Source organism: Anthonomus grandis, chromosome 4 (genome assembly GCF_022605725.1).
Source record: "Anthonomus grandis grandis chromosome 4, icAntGran1.3, whole genome shotgun sequence".
Lineage (NCBI taxonomy): Eukaryota > Metazoa > Arthropoda > Insecta > Coleoptera > Curculionidae > Anthonomus > Anthonomus grandis.
Genome location: NC_065549.1, coordinates 34,832,811 through 34,850,950, shown reverse-complemented (window position 1 = coordinate 34,850,950; position 18,140 = coordinate 34,832,811). Strand labels below are relative to the sequence as shown.

The following is an 18,140-nucleotide window of genomic DNA, read 5'->3' as shown; positions in this document are numbered from 1 at the left end:
TCTACTTGCTTTTTTAGGACTAATTTCTTTTAAACCTGGTATATTTAGTGAGTTACCAATAAGTTTGGAGAAACAAATTGCTATTTTCCAAGACACAACCTTCGGAAACACGACCATTTGTTCCAATATTAATTAATGTAAGTTCGTTATTAGCATTAACAATTGCCATTAAAACAATACTAAAGAACCCTTTATAATTTTTTTTTATGCTAAACACAAGCACAAGAGGAAAGTCCTATGTCACTCTTGAAGTGGTGCTTGCGCGAAGATATTTGTGGGCATTTATCTTGAATCGCTGTAGGTTGTATGCGTCGGGAATTATGTGAGGTGGAAGCCCGTTCCACAAAGAAGATGTTCTCCAGATGAATGAGTCCCGATACAGCGACGTCCTTGGGGTAGGCAGGTGGACTCGATGTTTATGAGCCGCAACTGCTAGACGCGTCCTTCTTGCCGGAACAGCCCTGGGTGGAATCAGGCCTGCCAGCTCAGAGGAGCACTTGATAATAACGGTAGAATAAACAGAGATCAGCCACCTTTCTCCTGTGCTCCAGACTATCCAGACTCTTTGTCAGTTCTGGTTTGTCGATAAGACGAATAGCTCTCTTCTGTATAGAATCCAGCAGGTTTAAACTATGCTTGGGTGCGGAGCTCCAGACATGCGAGCAATACTCGAGGGAAGGGCGTATTTGAGCCTTATAAAGAGTCAGCAGCTGTTCTGGTGAATACAGTTTTTTCGTTTTGAAAAGCACTCCGCGTTTTTTGGAAGCCGCCCTGGCGACCTCGGCAACGTGGTCATGCCAAGACACACTGTTGGTGACCTCGACTCCTAGAAGATGTAAAAATGATTTCATTGGCAATGTTTTCCCTGCCATAACCAGCTCCGGGCCACCAAGGTTAGTCTTCATCGTAAATACTGCAGCCTGCGTTTTTTTAGAGTTAAAATTAATCAAATTGTTATCGCCCCACTCCAAGATTGCTTTAATATCGTTGTTGGTTGAAGCTACTTGTTGCTGCCTAAGACTCTGAGAACTTGCGGTTGTCGTTGGTTTGGCGGACTTAAATGTGGAAATAAGTGTGCTATCGTCCGCAAAGCTGTAGATTGGATTGACAGTGGTTCCTAGCAAATCGTTGATATATACCAAGAAAAGGGTGGGGGATAGAATGCATCCTTGAGGGACTCCAGCGTTAATGTTAAATTTGTCTGGGAGGTATCCATCGACGGCTACTTGGATTGTTCGTTGTTCAAGAAAACTTTTGATCCAATTCAATAATGAGTTTTGTATGCCGATTGAGGAGAGCTTGGTTAGTAGTCCCTCATGCCACACTCTGTCAAATGCCTTGGAAATGTCAAGAGCGACTGAGCGGTGCTCCTCCATGGCCTCTGTCCACAAGTGTGTGACGTAGGCCAGAAGATCGCCGGTGGATCTAAGCTTTCGGAAGCCGTATTGATGATCGCTGATTAGTCCAGATGATTCCAGATATCTTAACAGTTGTTGGTTGATTGCTTTCTCCATAATCTTCGATATTACTGGAACTAGTGCAATCGAGCGGTAGTTAGAGGACATCGTCTTCTTACCCTTTTTGGGTACAGCTTGCACTCGAGCAGTTTTCCAGCTTGTTGGAAATTGGCTCTGCTTATACGATGCCGTGAACAGTCTACATAAGGAAGGAGTCAATTCGTCTGCACAACGTTTTAGTATTAGGGCTGGAATTCCATCGGGTCCAGTAGCTTTGTTGGTGTCTACGCTTTTAAGAATTTTATTTATAATTTGTTGGGGAAACGAAATTTCTCCCATCGATGAATTCACCCTTGGCAAATATGGCGGTGTTTTGCATTGCGAGTGCAGAGTAGAATTGGACGCGAAGAGTTTACCCGGTAAGTTGGCATTTTCCCTTGCTGTTAACGCGATAGAACCATCATCTGCTGTTAGGGGTGGCAAGGCCGACTTAGCAAATCCTTGACTAACGGCTTTCGATACCGACCAGAAAGATCTTGTTCCATTTGGGCAGTTTAGCAGTTTGTTTTTGATCCTGTTGTTGTGACTCTCTTTGCATTCATCAATAATTCGCTTGCAGCTATTTCTGGAGGCTAAAAAGTTCCTCCGATTTTCGATGGAAGGATGTTGACGCCATTTGCGATATGCTGCGTTTTTAGTGTTTACTGCCTTTTTGCAATTTAGGTTGAACCATTGCTTGTTGTTTGATCCGCATTTAGTAGAAAAAGGGATATAAGCTTCCATTCCTGCCAAGATCGTCTCTGTAATTTGGTTTGCACATTCTGAGATGTTATTGATTCTAAAGCAGACTTCTTTCCAAGGGAATGAGCGATCAAATTCCCGAAGATGGTTCCACTCTGCTGATTTATAGTGCCATACCTTCCGCGGCATCGGAGGATCCTGCGTTTTAACCTCCAACTGGCAAGAGACTGTTATCAATTTGTGGTCCGATGTTCCTAGGGGAGCATGTACTGATACTGTGTACGAGTCAGGGTCTGAAGCCAAGACCACATCTAGGAGACTCGCGAACTCGCCGCCTCGATCGGGGATTCTGGTAGGTTCCTCCACAAGCTGCGTAAGCCCGCATATGGTGGCAAATAGCTCAGCTTCTCGTCCTTCATCGTCGTTCTTGTTGCAGAAGCGCAGCCAGTTGATATTGTGAACGTTAAAATCACCTATGACGATGATTTCTGCGCTTGGGTAGTCAATTTGCAGATGGTTAATGCAATCAACCAGGTTCAAAAAGAGCCGTCTATATTGGGTGTCGCTTGGTGGTCTGTAGATACAGCAGATAATTTTCGTGGCACCACTGGCTATTATTTTGAACCACATGACGTCGAAGTCCGTAGGTTCAAGCGTTTCCTCCCGCTGGCAACTCAAATCGTTCTTGACAAATACTGCCAATCCAAAGTTTAGTCGAAATCGGGTGTGTAGGTCGTATCCAGGATAAGTGAGGTGAACATTTGTTGTTGAAGGTTTCACCTTTGTTTCTGCCAATGCCAGAATGTGAGGCTTATTTGATTGCAAGTGTTGGTGTACTGCATTAATATTGGTGTTTAGGCCTCTGATGTTGCAGAAATTGATTTTTAAGCTTTTTGATCCGCCTGATGGACCCCCCCGACCAGCCTCCGCCCGGAGATCCGAATGGGAGGCGAGTTTACCTCCGGAAAGTTTTGGTCGTGAGGGCGCCATCATGCATTTACTTGTCTTCTCCATTTCCCCTTTGGAAACCGGGCACATCGACATGGCGGCGAAACGTGAGTTCCACGGAACCACTTCACGCCGCCTAAGTCCTATGTGGTGGTATTGAACCGGGCGATGCAAGTGGACAACATCTACCACCAAAAGAGTCTAAACTAAAAATACTGTTTTACAAGTTTCTGCAATAATTTTGCCGGGATATTACAGCACTGTACTTTAAATCTTGTAAGCTGCAATCTGTTACCAGCCATCTTAAAGTGGATGATAATCTTTCGTGCGGACTTAGATAGAAACTAGTTGTTAGATTGTCGCATCACAGTATCTTTTTTCTGAATGTAAGGTGATACCAAATGCAATAGTTCCATGTACATTTCTTCGGGCATTCGCATATAATCTCGGTGATCATCAGGTTCTACTTTTAACTCTTTTAATTAATTTACATGTGTGCATTGACTCCTTTTATGTAATCATGTCTTCACCTATTTGCACTTCATATTTTTTCATTAGTTGTACATCCAACAGCGGTTCTAATTAGACACATATCTTTAATATTTAGTGATATTTTATTTATTTCGGTTCATTCAAAATGAAGTGATGTCTTTCGTGTGTATGCAAATATCAGTAACAGTTAGACTTGCGTCTTCAGGTTAGCGCGAAGGCATCCTTAATCCCGTGTATAGCCATTAACGATATATCTAAAATACTTCTAGCGATGCATCGTTGCCGATTATACCAAGAAGTCGTGATCTTTGATATTTCAACTGGAACATCTTCTGTTTGCAATTACTTTCTGGTCTTTTTTTCTTACATCAATAACTTTTTTCGGTTTTCGAGTTAATAATTATTTTCCTTAATTTTTTGTTCAAAACATACCTCTAATTAAATCTTTTTTAATGCTCTATTTGCATTAGTAAAAACTTAAAATTCTGGGTCTGGCATCTCAAGGTTTATCATCGCATCAAGAATCATCGCTTAAGAGTCGTGATTGTACTGCTGACAAATCATTTTTATAAATGAAAAAACCCGTATATTAGCGAATAATCTCAAAACATCATAGGTATGAAATGTAATAATTAAAAATGACATTTTTAATATTTAACAATATACGGTTATTACAAAAGGCTCAGCTGCTACTTCGGGGGTCTAACTTAAGTACGCGTTTTTTTTTAAAAAGTTTAAATATTTTTTTTTTCATAAACAATCTCCTAAGGAAGAGACCATTTAAAGATGGTGCTGGTAAAATGAATTTTTACTCATAATTCTTGAACTAACCTCACAAAATCATGAAACTTGGCAAAAGACAAAAGAATTGCATAATCTTCAAAACAGAAATTTAAAAATTGTCAGTGGTGTAGAATTTAAAGAGGCATACGCTGTTATTTTTAGTACAACTTGTTTGTTGTTTTGTTGTTGTTATTTTTTCTTTCAAATTTACAATCTGTAGTGAAAAATCTAAGACGTTTAGGACTTAATATAAATAATGATAGAAACCCTGTATATTATGTATGTAGATAGACTAAAAAGCTAAAAACTATTAATTATTATCAACATGCTTACCTCATGCCTTTTGTTATATAACCACTGATCAATCTCTTTATGCAACTTGTTTTTATTTTCAATTTCCTCTTGCTTTTTAGACATTGTTTGATCTTTAGTTCTTCTTTTATTGGCTCTTTTCTTCTTCCTTGCTCTTAAAGACACTTTTAAATGCTTAAAGACATCTGCGTTATCGAATTTACACATTATTTTTGTAAACTCATCTTTAATAGCAGCGATTTCTATTGTTTTTTGTTTCCAATCATTACTAGATAACGTTGATACGTTCGCCTCCAAATCGTGTTGAGCCTGAGAGTGAAACAAAGAATTATAAATAACAGCTAATATTAAAACTCAATAAGTACGGTGTTAGTTAAGTATATGCCAAACGTCAAAAAATCATTAACATAAAATATTTATATAAAAATAAGACCGGTAATGCTTCCTTTTTTTCAGATGTAGAATGTGAAAGTTTTATTAAAATCTTTTATTTCCAATAGAAAATGTTAAAAAGAACTTAACAAACCATTCTAAGGTATAAGAATGTTATTCTACCAAAGCATTTAGATCTGAACCGAGTTACAATTTTAGCTTTTTAATTGTACAGGCTTGTGATTTAATAACGGATAAATTCTCAGACACATCAATTTTATTTTTGGATCCCAGGGCATATTTTGAAATGAAATGGAAATATACGAGTGTCGCAAAAAAGTGTGACAGAATTTTTTTTTCTTAAATGCTGAAAGTATCCGCCATTAACAGCATTTCAAACCATTTATAACCAGTCATTTTAATTACCTACAACACTGTACTAGTGTCAATTTTTAAGTTTCAACAGTATTGCTAATTGACAATATTTACAATACACTCTGAGACTCAGAGGATAGAAATATTAATTAGGCTTGGCTGTAGTGAGAAAACAGAACGAAGATCAAATAATCTTTAACAATAAGTATCTGAACAAAGAACTGTAATTCAGTCTACAATCGGTAGAATAGAGGCTAAGTGGTGAGAGACTGGAACTGTTAAGGATCTTGGCGGACCAAGAAGGCCTGGCATTCCTAATGATAAAAAAAACAGGCAGTACTAATTTCCTTAAACGAAAATCCGAACCTCTCAGTACTTAGCTCGCTTTGAATAACACGCTTCATAGAGCGACTGTAACAAAATTATTAAAGAAAAAGTGGCGCCCTTATGAAATTCAATTACTTCAAGAGCTACTAGAAAATGATCGAGATCACAAAAACAAGCCATGATCGAAAGAACTGATAATAACCCCAGACAAGTGAAACAGATATATTTTTCAGACGATGCAACTTTTTGTTTGAATAATGGACAAGTAAACAGGCATACGTATTCAACCATGTACTGCGCAGAGAGGCCATTGATCTAACACTAGGCAAGGGACGCATTTGTGACAAGGTGGCACGTATCAGATCACAGGTATATAAGGTTCGAACTAGAATCTGCGGACACAACTCTGAGGATCCCCAAGCAAAACATGTCAGGCAACACCTTCTGCTGAAACCAAGAGCTCAGTAAGCTTAGGCGGACAGTAAGAAAACCCTTTCACCGAGCAAAGAGAAAGGAGGAGTGGAATTAATACAGAGAAAGCTTAACCAGATACAATAATGCCATAAAATAAGCAAAACGGGAAGGATGGAAAATGCAGGGACCTAATTGAGATACCAGCGTATGCAAGACTGCACAAGGCAATAGCCAAGGGGCCGCAGCAGACCCTTGGTTCGTGCATAAATTCCAATGGAGAATATACGACAATCGAGGAGGAATCGTTCAGCTTAATGCTGAACATCCCGGGACCCGAAATTCTCGACTCAATACAAGACCAATACCCGACTTTCGTAATTTGAAACAGGGGCAAAAGGGAGAACTGAGAATTGGAAAAAAAGGTTGTAATCTAGGAGAAAGTTAAATAAGCGATAAACACCTTCAAACCATTTAAGTCTGCCGGAATAGATAGTTTTATACCTATCATGCTACAGCAGATAGAATAGCAGTTGAGAACTTCTGTTACCTGCAGAATGCTACCTAAATGCAGAATAATGCAGGACAGTCTAGTCACGGCGCACATACCAGAGTTGGAGGGAGCGAAGGTAGTATTCCTGCCAAAAGTGAGATGCGAATCATACGCGAAACCCAAATCGTTCCGACTAATCTGCCTCACATCATTCCTCCTGAAAACAGAGGAAAAGCTTATAGAACTGCTACATCGACACTAATATGCCTATCAATCTTTTAACAACAAAGAAATCGCCCTAGGAGCCTTCTTAGACATGAAGAGAGCATTGGTAACACGTCATATGACTTAATCAACCAAGCCATAGCGGCACGAGGTATATATCCCATGCTAGGCAGTTGGGTCAACCAAATGCTAAATCATAGAACGGTGTTAAGTTGAGTTTCAACAGCACCATGGTAAAAGCCAAAGTGCGCAGACGAACACCGCAGGAGTACCACCACTGCTGTGGAACCTTGTATCGGTATTGTATTGCCTTGTATCGCCTCCTGAGACAACTGGAGATACAACAAATCTTTGCTGTTGGATACGCAGACGACATCGTTCTACTACTATAGGAAGGCAACCAAGAGCATGTATTCGAAAAAATGCAAAGAGTTCTGAATATAGTCAAGCACTCTGGTGCATGGAAGAACAACTAAGGGTAAACCTCGCAAAATCACCCTAATTCCCTTCACAAAAAGGGGGAAATTAAAGCCTATTAGACACCTAGTGCTCTTTGGCGATATTTGCGACTCGAAGATAAGGTCAGATATCTAGGCGCGAAAAACACAGCTACAAGAAGCATGTAATAAACAACACAAACAAGGCCACAGAAACTCTTATGTACCGCAAGAGAATGTTCGGCAGATCATGGATACTATCATCAAAAATGATACACTATGTATATACAACAATGGTGAGACCCATCATTACATACGCATCACCAATATGGAAGAAGAAACTATTTTCCACATTCTATGCTTCTGCGAAGCATTCAACCAGACCAGGGCGAAACTAAACTCTCACCAGAGAGGATAAGAACCTCACCACTGGGCAAAATACTGAAGTTCCTAGAAGCAACAGAACTGAACATATATTGAAAGTAAATCTATGGGGCATAATAGAAATGCAACAGAGCAGACCGCAGTGCCGGGAACCAACTGGTACCACCCAGCGGAGAAGTTTTAGTGGGTAACCAGTCACGGAGTCCCACACTATCGGGGGTTCAAGAACTACCGACAAAAAAAAATCGGCATAATTTTAGGTACTGGTAAACTAAAATTCACACTGGTTTAAGGAAAATCATTCTTAGAATTATGAAATATTTTCCCAAACTAGTGGATAGGCAGATGTGGATCAATAGAGTGGCCTAGGCCACCCGACCTTATTCTATTAGATTTCCCTCCCCCTTTTATTGAATTTATCCGTTATTAAATCACAACCCTGTATATGTGATACATACAGGACTGGACAGATAATTGAAATGTATTTGATAAGTAAACAATAGGAAAGTAGAATATTAATTGTTATTATTTGAATTGTTGCATTTGAAAGAAAAATGTAAGGAAATAATTTTAATGTTTGCATCTTTTTAGAGCATTAAATTAGCTTATGTAATTTTTAAGATAATTTAAGCAGAAATTTTTATTTAACAGAATAAATATAGCAACTTACAAAAAAAGCAACAAATATTGGCACCTACATACAGGTACACAGTATCTGTATTATTAAAAATTTTCTAGAAAAGTAAGGTCTATAAATTGTTAGACAATATATGTATATTCTTTTTTTTTTAATGTTATTTAACTACAAGCCTCTTTTTTATGTAAAAATTTATTTTATTTAAAATTAAACCTCTTAAATAGAAGTTGCTCGCTTTGACTGTCAGTTTTCTCTTAAAATTATTGGTTCCCATAAACGTGTTCCCATAATATGATCTTAAAAAGCACTAAACTTAGTGGTACTTTAACCAGTTTTATTTTTTATCTTAAGAATAAAAGGAGTATGTTCCCGAAAGAAGAATGTGTTGAGTTTATTTTAACATTTTATTAGAGCGTTATAAATATGGAGAGAAAGTGTAATAGATTAAGGAACTTTAGGTTTTATCTTCAGGGCTATTTCTCTTTAAAAAAAAACACAGTGACAGTGAAAATGAAGACATGGAAAAAATTGACAGAATTCATTCATTAATCAGGTGTTTTTGGATAATTACTTCTGAGTTTCCTAGATTACATCCCAGGATCTTATTCATGGCCACGAATCTCAGCTCCAGTTAGAATTTCCTTGAAAAGTTTGGATATTCTGCAAGGAAATTCGCCACTTCATTAATAGAAGGATGAAATAAGCTAACACCTTTACACCTTATCTACAGACGTTAAATCAAGGTTGACTTTTTCAAGTTCTCTGGCTTTTGATAACTCTTAGTAAGGCTCCAGAAAATCATAAAAAATTTTAAATATACTTCTGGCCTGATCAGTAGTTATAATTGACGAAATCCATCCATTAATTAGTCGTGTTTCGAAAGTTGAACTCTTTCCCAGATTGCCTTGCAGGATCTTATCCATGCCCATGAATATCAGCTCTAATTAGAATTTTCTTCGAGAAGTTCAAATATTCTGTAACACAATTCTTCATTTAATTCAGAGAAGGATGAGACGAGATCTCAAGATCTTTAAACCTAGTCCGAAGACACGATGACATGAGAAAACCAAGATGATGTATTGCAAAGTTCTTTGGCCTTTGATAACTCTGGGTGAGGCTCCAGAAATTTATTAGGATCCTTATGTGAACTTTTATCCCCTGATTAGAAAACTTAAAGCCACTTAATATACACTGCGCTCCAAAATTGACGCATAATTTTAAAAATTGTTTTATTTTAAATATTTCTTATTTCTATATTTCTTAATAGAGCAATGGGATATCATGGGGAGACAGTTGCCAAGACCCCCAAACAATTTGAATGGCCTTTATTTGGGATTGGTAGAAATTTTGGGTCAGATAGACCAAGATCAAATAACGACCCCAATTTTTAGTATGAGGGATCATTGTCAAGCCGTTATAAATACCAGAGGGAGAAATACCCGTTATTGATTTTTTTTGGATGTCACAATTTTAAATTTTTTGTTATAGAATTAGTTGATTTATTTTTTTGGTATAAAATTTTGAGAACACGTTGTGTATTTTTATTTTAATTTTTTATAATTTAAGCTAGAAAGAAAAAAATAAATCGAAAAAATTGTGATTATGCGTTAATTTTGGTGCGCAGTTTATGTATAGCAACAAATTTTAAACCGAAATGCCGGAAAAGCCTTGAAAATGGTCGAAATATAATAATTATTTTGGACCATTTCTTCTGGAACAAAATCAGTTTTATTTAAGTTCCTAAATCTGCTACACTTTCTCTTTATTTAACACACCGGACGTTAAACTGTATTACTAATTTATGTAAATGAATATTTAAGATTTGAGAGGATGTGGCAGATAAAGTGGGATTTTTTTTATTAAAAGTAAGCTATGTCTGTAAGTGCTTTTGTGCATTAAGATGAGTAAACTACCTAGAATCTTAAAAGTAGAATAACATCAAACCACTTTTTACCACTGACCTAATTACTTCTGCTTTGGTAGAAGCTTATTTTCCTTTACCTTTACAAATAATGATAGATTATATACAGTGTTTCGGTAAAGTAGCGGATAAATTCAATAAAAATGAAAGGGACCGTTTCTGAAAATAATGCCGGAACCCGTCGATTTTAATATTGGGTTTTTCTACGTGGAAATTAAATCTACAGTTTTTTAAATGGAAACCACCTTTTTTTAATGCAGAATCAGAAAGAACCCATTTTTTTACAAAGGATATGGTACAAATGAAAGTGGTTACGTAAGCAATTTTGAACGAAAAATGCTGATAAAATGTAAAATTAGAGAAATACCTATTTAAATGAAATGTTCGAATTGAGCACCGTTAACAACCTGACAATAACCAAGGTGATTTAAAAATTCTTTTTGAACGTTGTCAATGACATCTCGAGTAATATTTCTAATTTCCTGGCGTATTTGTCCTTTTAAATCTTGACATACGCTTTACTTTTTAAGTATCCCCATAAAAAGTAGTCGAGAGGAGTTAAATCTGGCGAACTGGGTGGCCATTCAATGAACCCTCGTCTACCTATCCAACGATTTGGAAAAACTTCATCTAGATAATTGCGAACGGGTAAAGCATAGTGTGGCGGAGCTCCTTCTTGCTGAAAAAAAAAGATCATGTTGGTGCATGTCGGGTTCTTCCAAATCCGGATACAAAGTTATCAGAGCGGGGATAAGATCCAAATACCTCTCACCAGTGAGAGTGTCATTAAAAAAGTAAGGGCCTAAGACTCTTCCCTCCACTATTCCGCACCATACATTGACTTTTTGAGGGTGTTGTGCATGACATTTTGTGAACCAATGAGGGTTTTCGGTCGCCCAGTATCGACAATTCTGTCTGTTCACATGGCCGTTTAGAGTAAACGTTGCTTCGTCAGAAAATATTATACGTTTTACAAAATTATTGGTATCATAATTGCTGCATTTGCTCACAAAATTCATTTCGGCAATCAAAATCATCTTTCGATAGCTCTTGAAGTAAGAATATTTTATAAGGGTGAAATTTTGCTTTTTTCAATACTTTAAGCACATTAGATCGCGATAAATTAGCATTCGGCCACAATCACAGCCGTGCCTGTGATTGTGGCCTGGGATTGTCTTGGACCGTTAACGAAACGTTAAGTCTTCAGTTATTGAGCCTTGACCAGCTTTTTGAATATCCCGAACATTCCCAAATTCACGAAACTTTGCTTCGATTCTTTCACGGTCGGTTAATTTTCTCATATTTCATACAATAACAGTAGGTAATAAAATCTAGTTACTAAATCTACTAGTAAGTAATAAAATCTAATAAAACGCAGGATGACACTGCTTTCGCCTCTCAAAAAAAATAAACACCACTTGTAAATGTAAAAATACTTCAAATAGTTGCACCAAAATGCATTCACTTTTTGACACTAACAACAACAATAATTAAAAAACCAAAATACCAGCATTTAATTTAGATAGGTATTTGTTTAATTTTACATGTTAAAATCGACGGATTCGGGCATTTTTTACGGATGCACTGTATCTATGATATTATTATTTGCATAGCATTCTTTTCATTCAGCAATAAATGAAAAATCCAAATTCATCACAAAAAGCACTGGGTGCAAGACCGTCCTCTCTGGCGTACACTACCTTACTCAATAATTATAATTAAATTTTACTATGATTATTGATTATAATATTTTTTTGATCACCTAAGTATCCATCAGCAGCTTTATTTAGACTTTCAGATATCTTTTAATTAAAACTTAATAAGAACTTCATTAGAATTTCTTGCAATATTTTTAAACACTAGACTGCTTTATTTTTCTTAAAAATGTACTATAAAGCACTTACTTTGTTTAGTTTTTCCAATAAACCAGTGCATTTTGTAAGATATATTTTAGCTTGGCTTATTTTGATAGCATTAGGCGGCACATTTATTTTCTTTAAATTGGGCAAAGGTCGATAAATATTGTTCTGTTGCAACCAGCTTTCTATCCATAGTTCATCATTCGATTTGTTATACAAATTATCTAAAAAAAAATCATTCAAATATTTTACATCATTCAAATAATATTATTCTTTTTAATTTCATATTTCTACCAGAAAACTAAAGGAATATCGAAAAGAGGTACTAGATCTGATAACACAAATCGGTTGTTCAGTCTTATGTACTTTCTTTTTCTGAGTATCAGGTGTTTGCACATTAATTAGAGGAATTATTAGGTGTTTGTTTAAACATAAAAAACAGGTGTCAGATCAGTCCAATGTATAATAGTGAGGAATAATTGTTGTATTATCTTAATTTATTTATTTTTGTCCTGCCCTGCTGGTTGGGTTGATTCTACAATTTTAGAGGATTATGATTAATTAAACAAATAAGAGGGTAAACTATAGCAGATTTGAATTTTTACATTAGTATTGAAATATATCTACGTATAAATGTTAAAAGGTATAAATTGATTTTTTTCTTGTCCCCTCTTAAAAAATGTATCACTATAATCCTGGAGTTTGTGTTTATAATATAAAATTCAGTAACAAGCCCTAAACAAATCTAACTAGGGGCTAATTTTCTTAGTTTATTATAGGTATTATAGACAATTAGCACCTACCTAAAACCTGGGTTTTATTCAAATTTTGCCTCTGAAATATTTGTGAGGCAACGTCAGCAGCTTGTCTACTCGTTGTTGCAAATGAAGGGTGAACATTTAAGAAACTCATATTACAAGCCTAAAGACTTAGATATTGTGAAAATTAGCAAATAGTTCTTCAAGGCTTGGCCCTTTCTACATCAAGTATTTTTAATGCAGCAGGGAATCAGCTTCTTTAAGGATGTCCCTGATTAATATCTAAAATTTTAAAAAAAGTTAGTAGAGAATATTAAAAGAAAATACTCTTTTTTAAATGGTTAAAGTGATTCTATATTTTAAAAGCAGTTTACTAGGGATTACTTCAGTCATCAAATAATTTGTAAAATTAAAGAATTTTTTTAGGCCTAATAATTTAATCCAGAAATGGTATGTATTGCCAAAATTCTGTAAAAAAAAAATAAAATATGGAGATATCAATGATAAATATCGGTAACTTTAAGGTGACTATAATTTTCAGTTTAGGTTGAATTGAAGGATATTAATTATTACTTTATTAAAGAAATATTAACTTCACCGTAAAATATAATTTTTAAATTTACTGCACTTAAGTAAGTCAACTAAAGTAATACTTAAATCTTAAGTGTGAGGCCAGAAAACACATAATTATAACCAATTCATCAGTTTTTGCTTTAGGGAAAATTTATTGGTAGACCAACATACACAAAGACATAGCATTTGATAAAACTAGGATGAATTTTCACTGGTGGAAAAGAATATCAGGCATATGGTGACCGTTTCCATCGACGCATTTTTGAAGGCGTTCGCGAAAACTAGCCTCGACTTTTTGCAACAAATCTCTATTGATTTCACTAATTTCCTGGCAGATTGCATGTTTCAATTCATCTAATGTACGAGGATTATTTTCTTAGAGGACCTAAGGTCCCGCCTATACCCCCCCCCCCCCCGCTAAAAAGAAATCACACATGGACATATCCGGGGACCGAGGAGGCCATAAAACGTCAACGAATCTTGAAATTAAATAGTTGGCAAATAAAGGATGAAGAACAGCCAAGAATGCCCTAGCGGTGTGTGCTGTGGCTTCATCTTGCTGAATCCACAAACGGTCACGGTCAATACGTCATCTTTCTAAATCGGGGATAAAGAAGGTGTTTACCATATTAACGTAACGTTCAGACGTTACTGAAACGGTAACCCCATTTTCCTCAAAAAAATAGGGACCTATCAAGCCGAATTTAAATTGAAATGTCCTAAAAACGTTCGCTCTTTATGCCACACCCTGTACATGGTTTTGGCAGACATGTCAGCAACCTAAATTTATTTATTTATTTTAAATTCACAATCCAACAATAGTGAATTACAGGACATGAACTTAAGACAAAATATTACGAGAAATTGAAAAAATAAAGCAAGATTTACAATTCACAGTAAAAGAATTAAATGTGAAAAGCGTCAACTACTCATTTATCACTAAAAAGGCTTCAAAATATTAATCAATTGAACCAACATTTTTAAGTCATACCAATATCTTTTAATATTCCTAGCCGTCACACTCCTTGGATTTATATCCCTCTTTCCTTTTTCACCTTCTCAGTGAACTATTTATCATTCTCTGGTTTTGTATCTGGCCTTTGTGAAAATGGTAATGCCTTAAAAGTACTTTTTTTCTTACATATAGATGAAGTTTGAACTTGGGAGTCTAATTTGGTAATTAGCATTGTGTTTGGTGAAGGGTTCTTTTTAAGAGATGGTTTAGATAATCTTAATATATTTTTAAATAAAGGGAAAAATACTTATTAAAGGCTTGCCTATTCTAACAAAGAAAATAATTTGTCCTAGCCTCTTCGCGAGACTAATTTTTTAATACCATTAATTTATGTTGGTATTTTATATATTCTTTTTTTTATTAAAGCCATTAGAATAAATATTTCAGTTTTCAATATATAATAATTTTTCTGTATAGGATAATAATAAGTTCTTCCTTTTTTTGTTTATACTATAATATGTCGAAGTTGGATGAGAAATCAGTAAACCCATGTACTGTTTCTTTAGGAATAGCTTGGCTTTCAATCTTTATATTAGAGTATAAAATAATAATTGAACTCCCTTTTAACTTTAAAATATCTAAGCTGGTAAACATAAGAAAGTTGCCCTACTTTAATTTCATTTATTTAAAACCTTCAAACTAAATTATGGTTACAGTAACTTGGTTGAAATGTTCAGTTTGTGAAAAGTACAGAAATTAGTACGAAATATTTACAACTTTGATGATTATAAAAAAATAGATATAAAACTTAATTGTGTTGGCCTACTGATCAACTATTTACAGAAGAGTTTAAAGGTACATATTCAATACAAGAATATGACACAAGGTTGTTTTCACAAATAATAAAAAGCCACTATAATACTTATTATTTTTTTAATAAAATCAGCTTTTATACTATCATACCCAGGTGAACTGATAATTTTTAATATAGAAATAGACAACAAAGACAAAGAACTTTATTGGTGTTAATACAAAAGTCAATCAATATACAGTATTGGCCAAAAACATAGACATACACAGGCTTAAATCTAATGTGCATAGTTTGTAAAGTCAGTAAAGTTATTATTCCTACGTTCATCAATACTAAAAAAACCCTTAGACACCAGATATTTTTTTAACACTACTTTAAACTTATTGTTTGGCAATATTCTAATTTGGAGTGGCAACTTATTATAAAACATAGGACTATAAACAATACCTCTGTTTTTTTGCAATGAATTGTATGAAATTCTGTATGAATATTAGTGTTGCTTCTGGTGAATTATCATTGTATCTTCGACCTTTATGCTTTGTTTATTGCTTAATCAATAAATAAATCTGAAATAAAAATTTAATTAATTAGATTGTTTGTCTGTTCCTTTTTTTGCCAGAGTAAATAGGTTGAAACAAAAGATACATGGCATTTGTCAAGCCTAGTTACTAAAATTGCAAATGAAAATGTTTTGAACATTCAAGAATGAATGAATGTGTGAAAATGTTTTAATACTGGTTAAAAAATCAGTTAAATTATTGAATTAGAAATTGATCATTATTATTTTTCAGATGCTTAGATTAAAGAGAAAGTCAGCCAAGACTAAAAGTGTTTTAAAAAAAGCCAAAAGAGCAGAAAATATATCAAATCACAGCAAGGACATTTCTATTGATTCCCTAAAAAATAATGCATCAGAACATAATATTAGGAATATAACCATTTTGTCTGCTACAATTATTACTTTTTAGATTCTTGCACTGAACATTTTCAAGCCTCTCAATGTAAATGAGAAAATAAGGTGACTGTGGTGCCATCAAGGTTTGTTATATTATTATAACCTCGATTATAACCTTGTTCCGAGGTTGTGTTATTGTTATAATGTGCCACAACCAAACTGTATTCAGAGGAATCAAACATACAATAAATCAGTCTATTACCAAACCTTGTTATGGTCTTATTTCATACACCCTATGGTAACTACCTTTCCACAGTGACCAAATTATATTGGAAAACTCAAGAAGAGATCTCACTAGGTAAATATATAGTGACTTCAATGCTAACACATTGGTGAAGTCTTTGCAAGATCTCTTGATGAATCCAAGCAGTTTATTAGCTCTATTTATAGAATACTCGAAGTGGTGGGAAAAAGTAAGTCTCAGATCCAAAAAGTCACCTATAACATATTGACAAGGAGGGATACTCTTGAGTAAACCTCATGAACCTACATTTCTTGATATTTAATGACATTTCATTCAACTTACACCAGGAAAACACTTTTTTTTATATCTCTCTGGAGCATCAACTGATCTTGAGAGGAAGAAATCCTTCAAAAATTTTTTTAATAATTAGCAAACAGCAAGAACTCAGAATCCCATAGGAGCCAAGACAATTGATAAAGAGGCTGAATAACAATGGTCTAAGTGGGAGCCCTTGTTAAAAATGGGTTTAATAGAAAACCACCAATCTTAACCCGCTGTTCTCTATCCATCAGATAAGACATAATCCAAAGTAATGAAAAATGAGAGATAATAAGAATATTATGGTTGATTTTATTGAAGGCTTTACAAAGGTCTGTGTATATCGCATGTGTTTCATTACCATTGGCAAATGATTTAAAGATGTAGTTGCTAAAAATAAACAAGTTTGTATCCACAAAGTGACCTCTGGTGAATCCATGTTGTTGATCCCCAATTATTTTCTGAAATGTGCCAGACAGAATTACCTCTACACAGTGCTTAAACAGCTTGGGAATTGCAGAGAGGATACTCATGGGATGATAATTAGTTGTATCATTTTTATTCCCAGATTTATAAATAGGTCATACATGAGCTTCCAATCATCTGGAAAACTTTCAGAAGTGAGAGACAGATTGAAAAAATGAAAAAGTGGAAGGAAAAGGGAATGGCAGCACTCTTTTAAAAGCCTGTTTGGTATTCCATTGGGACCTGCTACCTTTATTCAGTTTAGATAATGCTGTTTCAACTGTAGTAGGACTAAGGAATGCCTCGTTGATATGATTAAATTTATATGAGGTATCAAAGCTGCCTGAAGCATTAGAAGGGTTAGTATTCTTGTTAAATAAATACAGATGAAAAGTGGGTGGCAAAGTCACCCCTAAGGTCATGAAGGAACATCTTATTTGGAACAGTAGAAGCGCCTTGGTTGGAATGAAGCTTTACACATTTCCAAAAAGTTTTATATATTACTAATAGTGAGTTTCTTCTATTTACCTGGTACCTAATTATAGATGTGTCTCAAGTCTTCTGAGATAAAACTATATAGATACTATATAGGTTAAAGAATAATTATAATAGAATTACACATTTTTAAATTATAAACACTCTTATCAGTTTTAAGACTTTTAACTAGAAGCTAGAACCAAAAACAAACACAATTTGTAAATAGAAAGACATAAACATAACCAATATAACCATAACCATTCAGGAATGAACAAAAATTGGCTGTGTTTGCAGCACCGCCGTTGGTGTACGTATATTTCTACTTCTGGCACACAGATGTCCTTATTGCATTTAACCCAAGAAGACTGGATGGAGCCTGGAGGAGAGTTATCTTGCTTGGGCTGGGTGAAGCCAAATCCTGTAAGTTCGCTACCCCCACGATACTATCCTCTGATTGGCGTTTGCGCAGT

At 35.1% G+C, this 18,140-nt stretch overlaps 1 protein-coding gene across 2 annotated transcripts in view; it reads right to left on the bottom strand.

The window, feature by feature from the left end:
• The window catches only part of LOC126735538 (programmed cell death protein 7-like), a 37,410-nt gene extending 19,521 nt beyond the window's left edge, over window positions 1-17,889 (bottom strand). The window contains exons 1-5 of one of the 2 annotated variants that reach the window (XM_050439576.1): window positions 17,722-17,889; window positions 15,719-15,837; window positions 12,978-13,214; window positions 12,220-12,398; window positions 4,755-5,042 (exon numbers count right to left, since the gene is read on the bottom strand). In XM_050439576.1, the coding sequence (XP_050295533.1) occupies window positions 4,755-5,042; window positions 12,220-12,398; window positions 12,978-13,086 (576 nt within the window). In that variant the 5' untranslated portion in view covers window positions 13,087-13,214; window positions 15,719-15,837; window positions 17,722-17,889. The remainder of the gene's footprint in view (window positions 1-4,754; window positions 5,043-12,219; window positions 12,399-12,977; window positions 13,215-15,718; window positions 15,838-17,721) is intronic. The other variant, XM_050439577.1, reaches the window with a different exon arrangement.
• Window positions 17,890-18,140: the final 251 nt, after the last annotated feature.